At 32.6% G+C, this 6,958-nt stretch overlaps 2 protein-coding genes across 3 annotated transcripts; both read right to left on the bottom strand.

Annotated features, from left to right (window-relative positions):
• Nucleotides 1-1,225: 1,225 nt before the first annotated feature.
• On the bottom strand, nt 1,226-5,399 carry LOC113699665 (uncharacterized). The gene is made up of 3 exons (XM_027220031.2): nt 5,045-5,399; nt 2,203-2,557; nt 1,226-2,105 (listed from the first exon to the last, which is right to left on the bottom strand). The coding sequence occupies exons 1-3, from the start codon at nt 5,131-5,133 to the stop codon at nt 1,467-1,469; spliced, it is 1,083 nt and encodes a 360-aa protein (XP_027075832.2). The 5' UTR covers nt 5,134-5,399; the 3' UTR covers nt 1,226-1,466.
• On the bottom strand, nt 2,671-5,018 carry LOC140010230 (uncharacterized). 2 transcript variants are annotated; one of them, XM_072056787.1, is made up of 3 exons: nt 3,621-5,018; nt 3,465-3,537; nt 2,671-3,247 (listed from the first exon to the last, which is right to left on the bottom strand). In XM_072056787.1, exons 1-3 carry the CDS (start codon nt 4,152-4,154, stop codon nt 2,799-2,801), a joined length of 1,056 nt encoding a protein of 351 aa, XP_071912888.1. In that variant the 5' UTR covers nt 4,155-5,018; the 3' UTR covers nt 2,671-2,798. The 2 variants fall into 2 exon arrangements, 1 of the variants encoding a protein (XP_071912888.1); XR_011817527.1 differs by lacking the exons at nt 3,465-3,537; nt 3,621-5,018 and adding an exon at nt 3,312-3,458.
• Nucleotides 5,400-6,958: the final 1,559 nt, after the last annotated feature.

Below are 6,958 nucleotides of genomic sequence, written 5' to 3'. Positions count from 1 at the left end.
GAAAAGAAAAGATAGCTTAGGAAAGAAAGGAAGAGAAGGGAAAAGATGCATATTTCGTTTGGGAGTTTAATGAAAGAAAAGAAAAGAAATATCTTTCTCTTATTTGAGAGTTGGAGAGATATGGAAAGAAAGGATTTTATGAGAATACAACTTTACATATTTGCCCTTTCTATTTGTAAATCAAAGTTCAAAAATTAGCTTTCTTGTTCTCATAAATAGAATATTTGGACAAGACAAATTTCTAAAACAATTGCATATGCATTCCCACAAGGTGAATAATACAACAAATTTGTTGCTGGACTTCGATTCTCTTGCATGCATGTAAATCGCCTCAAGTCCTTGTAATATCTTTTAGGTATTCTTGACATATGATTTTGATATTGACCGGAAATTATTGTATGCTATTGACCGGATTTTGATTTTGATCTTGACAAGCATGACGTTTGGCATTTAATATTGAAAGTTTTCATCATTTAATCTTTTTTTGTTTTTTTTAAAGAAAAATCATTCCAATACCAGCTCAACTCCAGAGTAACCACATCCCACAATAGCCACACGTATTTGAGAGTCCTTACCAAGGTTCTGGTGCTCTAATGCTCTAAGTTTTTCATCAACCATCTGAATTTCAAGAAGACCAAGACAATTCCAATTATTGTAATTTACATGCTGCATTACTGTTTGAAGTAATTACTGAATAACTAATGCCCAATAGTACATATACTAACGCAAGCATCTTCAAGAGTAGAAAATGGCAATGCATACTCTGCAGCACCAGGCACAAATTCAAGCTTTGCCTGAGCACCTAGTGCAAGTACCAACCTGGCTGCCCAAGCACAAAAAAACTAACAATTTAGGACAGTCCAATTCATTCATCCACACCGCTACCTCTGCCAAGAACATATAAACATAGATAAAATATTTTACTCAAAAAAGAAAGAGACAACGGGTTTGTTTGGATTGTGAATTATTAGAGATATTTTTACTGTAGCACTTTTTGTAATGTGATATATGTGAGATGAAAAGGTAATTGGAAAGATAAAAAGGTGCGTTGGAAATTGTAATGATGATGTAAGCAAATATATTTTGACAAATAAACAGCAATCCAAACAAACCTGTTGTTAGCAAGAACCAATAAGTGTGTTTATTGGTTGAAAGACAATATTACTAAGTGTGTTTACTCTGGAGTTGAGCTGGTACCATAAAATACATAAACAAGATATACGTGGAATGCAACCCAAGTAAATAAAATGCCATGCAACCAAGTGAACTCAAAATATACATAAACCAGGTTTACATGGAATGCAACTAGGTTTCCTGTAGCATTCAGATTCCCAAATTTACATGAGCATTTACTCCTGATACAAAATAATTCTATCAATTTCTAAACAAAAATACACCCAATGATCTACATATTTTCAAAACATGAAATGTCCAATGGGTACTTGGAATCATCCCAATTTCCAAAACTAGCTTATATCTTCAAAAGTATTTCGAACATCTGATAACACACTCATATAGACAAAAGTGGCTAAAATCCATTTCAAAATATTCCTACGCCTTTCCGATGGGCATCCAAAGAAGCTTCTTACTTTCTCAGTGTTTTGACAAAGGAACACATAATAATCATCAATCAGGTCTGTCTCAACTCCAATATTAACAAGTTCATCATAAATCTCTTTCTCTGGATATACCCATGGCCTAGATTTTTCAAGAATAGTATTACCTTCTCTTAGTGCATCAGCAACATTGTGAAGTGCACCCTTCAAACTTTCAAATTCTTCATCACATGTGACTTTTCTTTTCTTACCTTGTGTTGCTGCTGTACCTTGAGATTGTTTGTTGTTACATGCCTTTGATCGTTGTGCATCCAACTCCTTACTTGAATTATTGAAGGTCTCTAGACTGATCTCATTTTGAGATAGCATGTTGTCAATCTCAATGATACTTTCAAACTGCACTCCATTTGGTTCATTTATCCAACGCATGCGTTTCTCTTTCGCTGTTTCAGCACCTTGTCCCGTTGCTCTATCTTTAGCAAAAAGTTCTTCTAAACTGTCATAATGGTTGATAACTTTAGTCTTCCACCTTATAGTTTCAGGTTTTTCCTAAGAACATGAAAAGAAAAATGAAAAACAAGCATCATTTCAATGATAAAATAAATAAAAGCAATAAAGACAATAAAACAGTCTAGCTAACATATACCTGTAGAAGTTGTTCCCAAACTTTAGGTTCAGCACACCAAGTTTTTGTGAATGGGTTCCAAGAAAAACCACTTAATTTTCCATTTCTAAAGAAATCATAGGACTCTTTGAAGTGTTCCTTGAGTGTCTTCAGTCGATTCTTCAAATGACTTTTGGTAAATTCCATTCCAAGTTTCTCCTTCAACTCATTGATAATATTATTGTATGCAGTTGGTGTAAAAGTTCCATCCACGCGAAATCCTTTATAATGCTGATCTAAAAGGGCCTGAATGAAGACTTCATCCATTGCTAGAGTCCATTTCATGTTTTCCTTCATGATGCTTGGATCTTTCTTCATGCTTTTCCAATTACACAAACTATATTTGTAGAAAAACACATAACAAGAACAGAATTTACATCAAAATAAAAGTTTTATATTAATTCTATTATGAATACATGGTTTTATAGATTCAAAAACATACAGAATCTATTAGACAAAAGAAGATTCATGTGGCAACTTGTATTTATAAACTCATACTACTAATATAAGAGTACAAGTTAACAAAATAAGGATCACATTTCAACTTAAACAAAAGAAATCAGCATCAAGTCAAGTTGTCATAGTATGTAATCATTCCACATTTGCATTGCTATTTCATTCCTTAAACTCTCTCCTTGAGCATGATCTTTTTCAGCACTTATATCTCCACTTTCCTCCTCCGATGGAGATTGACTTGCCAATTCTCCATCCACTTCATTAATGTACTCCAAGTCAGGGTCAAACTCCATGAGAAAATTATGTAATATACAACAAGCAAGCACAATTTGTGATTGTATTTCAACACTATAAGTTGGTTGAGTATCTCCAATGATTGGAAACCGTTTTTTCAAGACACCAAATGCTCTCTCAATTGCATTACGCAATGATGAATGTCGCAAATTGAATAGTTCTCGAAAGTTTTGCGGTTGTTGACTTGAGTATTCCTTCAAGTGATACCTTACATTTCTATAAGGTGTAAGAAGTCCCCTTCTCAACATGAATCCAGCATCAACAAGATAATATTTACCTATACAAATATCAAATAGTTACTACTTAATTAAATGCACTAAGAATAATTAACTAAGCATTACCATTAGGAATGATTAATTTATCTTCTCTAGTGAGCGCATTTTTTATGATCATTGAATCTGATGCAGTTCCCTCCCAACCAGGTAGAACATATGTGAATCTCATATTCAAAGAACATGCAGCAAGCACATTTTGTGTTGGATGCTCTTTTCTACCATGATATTTTGCCGCATCAATATTTGGCACCTTAACGCGAACATGGCTTCCATCAATTGCACCCACACAATCCTGACAGTTATACACTATGTTAAAATATAATTTCTATATGAATTTACAATTTTTAAAATAAGGTGTCGAAACGTTTATATCACCTTAAAATATGGATAAAATCTTGCACTATTAAGTATTTCCGGAGGAAGTTGTTCTCCCGTAGGCTGCTGAAGAAATTGATCCTCTAATGCTATAACTGCTCGTAAAACTCTATGAAAATGACGACTAACAGTTTCTCCAGAACGCCGATAAAAGTATGACATTGTGATATTTTTTGAGGGAATTGTTAATATATGGAGAAATTTAACAACTTGCTCTTGCACCGTGGCTCTTTGAGTAGGTTGTAGACCACCATGTGTTTGCAATAAGTCACATAAGCGCCTAAAAGTTTCTGGTCCCATACGGATAACCTTACTCAAATATCCATTTGTACTAAGTTGCATCAATAATTCCTCTCGTACTAAATGACATTGTGCAGACCAATATCCAATGGGTCGATCCACATAATTTGCATGGCTTAGTTTTCGAGCAATTATCATGTTTACTACATGACAAACAATTTCAGTAGCAACCAATTGTCGCTTCCTTTGTTGAATGTCATATTCTCCATCGACTTCATTTTGTTCCTTATCCATTTAAAAATGTTTGTATTAGAACACTAAATTTACGAATGAATAGATAATTAAAAAGCAAATTTTATTTATTTACAAAGGTTATGGAGTCATTATCAAATACAATGTTAAAATTCTAAATATCAATATAAAAAGAAGTATTTTTCTAATAGTAATGTTTTTAAAGTGCTGACATAATTTACAGTAAATAATAAAAATAATGCAACATCCTAATAAATAAAGATGTTTTTAAATGAAGATACTGAGATATAAATATCATTTTGTCTACCCAAACTTTACTGAAAAATTCTTCATGCTTTAAATCAAGTTGATCAAGCATTTGATTTTTTATGTCTTCATTTTGGCCTCAGCCAGGAACACCTCTATGAATATAAATAGAACTGCTATAGCCTAGGAGATTTACTGATATCAACTAACGTAACCAAATATGATTTATTCTATTGTCATATGACCACCATCTTGTTAGATCTCATTTTGGTTTTGACGATCAGCCACCATTCAAAATAATACTTCTAGTATCATCATCTTGTTAATCATTTCAAAGAAAGATGCATTATTATAATAAAAAGAGGCTAACATATTGTTTATGAACTCTAGATGGATTATTTTACAATTTGAATCTACATAGGCAAATAAACAAACAGATTGTATGCATTCAAATTTCATATCCATTTATCACCACTAAAGCTGTCATGTACCATAACCATGCAAGATATAATCACAAATCAATAATATAAAATCAAGAGTTTATTAACAAGAATTTTATGACAGAAAACGAACAAAAAATTTAGAGTATAAACAATAAGAATCTACACAAAAAAAAAATACTTTTTTCACAATGCTCTAGTGAAGACTGAGCAAAGAAAGAAAGAGAGATTGAGTTAAAGAAATACCTTTTGTTTGGTGAATTATGGGTGAAGAACGAAAGAAAGAAAGCCAAGTTTTCTGATTTCTCAACCTGCTCGAAGTATTGAAAGTACATGAAGACCACCGAGAAAGCTTTGTAGTGCTTTTAGAAATCAATTTAGGATATATTGGGAATAATAAATTTTTGTATCAGCTTTTAAAGGACAAACTTGTCATATTAAAAATGTCTTTGGCGCCCCATCATCTTTCCATCCTTTTCTTCCCACTTTTGGGCGGAAAAATTTTCAACAATTGGAGGGAGATTTTATCCGTTCATTTCACTTCTCTTCTGTAGTTGTTAAACTCCCAAAGGAAAGAAATGGCTGTCCTTCTCTCTGAATACTTTCTTTTCTGTCCATTTCACCCTATTCAAATGAAGCCTTAAGCAGCGTTTTAAAAATCCGACCGGACCGGCCGGCTCGATCGATTGAACCGTGAACCGGCCATGATACCGGTTTGATTGTATGCCAAAGCCGAAGACTTCAATTAAATCGAAAAAAACCGTTTAACCACTAAAAATCGATTGAACCATTGAACCTCGGTTTTTTATTTTTTTCACAATGTCTTTTTTCTTTTTCTTTGAAAGCTTTGGAAAAGTGGGGATATTTTTTGTTGCTAGTCAGGTTCGATCTTGGGACTTCATGTGAGGAGGCAAAAGGTTTCACCATTACACCAAGCATCCTTTTTTGCATTTTTAGTGCATAAAATTTTATTTGTATATTTTTTATACTAATTAACTTCCATGCCCTACGCCTCAGACATTCACCCTAAGCTTAAGACATAAAAGTAACTTTTCAGCCGCCAGACTTCACCCTACGCCTCATCTCTTTGCATCACCATCTTCAATCTTTATGCTCCCAATTTCATTTTTTTTCTCATCTAATCACAGGTATTTATAGTCTATGAATTTATTCCCTTTACAAACTCTTATTCTCTTTCCATTCCTCTTTCTAATATGGACTCTCCTCTCTTCTTTTTTCTACTTCCAACCCTTTCTAAATCTCCATCTATTTAGTTCGATCTCTTGAAGTTTTTCCATATCTTTAGTTCAATCATTTGGAGTTTTCTTTTCTTTATATTCTGTATGTAACGATTTTTCTTTTCTTTTTTTTTTTTGAAATTTTTGCTTCTTTTTTCTTGGTATATTGTGTTGTTCTAATTTTTGTTGGTTTGAAATTTCTTTTTTTCAATTGCGATTTTTTAGGTTTTTCTTTTCATTTTTTGTATGATTGAGAGAAACTACGGCCTTGTTTGGATTGCTGTTTTCCGTAAAAAAAAATTACGTCATTTTTCGTGATCACATTTCTCTATTACCTTTTTCCCTCACATACATCAAATCGCTACAGTAATTTTTCCATGAAAAATCATGAAAAATGCAATCCAAACACAACCTACATTCATCAAGTTTTAGAAAATTTATGTTTTTGACTTTTCAAGTTATGAAAAAATTTGTTCTTGGGTGCATAGTTTTTTAATTTTTTAATTTTTGGAAAAGGAATACTTCAAGTTAATATGTTGAAAATCTTTGGATGAGTTCTCTTTCTCTTTTTTAAGATTTGAAACTTATTTCTTTGTGATAAAGATGAAACTGATGTTTGAAGGGATGAAAAGTTTGAATCTGGGCTTATTTTGCGTAGGAATATCACCAGGCAAGAGAGATAATGAATTTTAATTTTTTTTATTTTTAAAAGTAATGAACCGGTGACTGGGCCGGTTGAACCGATTAAACCGAAAATCGGTGGGTTAACCGGATCGATCACCGGTTCGAGTTTCAAAACATTGCACTTAAAAAAGATGGTTCATGAAGTATGACAGATTTTATACTTAAGCGGGCATATTCTATGAACTAAAGTGGGATAAATTTTATACTTTAGAAATTAAAATGTGAAAAATTTTATATT

The sequence above is a fragment of the Coffea arabica genome, chromosome 7c, assembly GCF_036785885.1.
Source record: "Coffea arabica cultivar ET-39 chromosome 7c, Coffea Arabica ET-39 HiFi, whole genome shotgun sequence".
Taxonomy (NCBI): domain Eukaryota; kingdom Viridiplantae; phylum Streptophyta; class Magnoliopsida; order Gentianales; family Rubiaceae; genus Coffea; species Coffea arabica.
The sequence above is the reverse complement of the archived record's forward strand: the minus strand, read 5'-3'. Positions and strand labels throughout refer to the sequence as shown.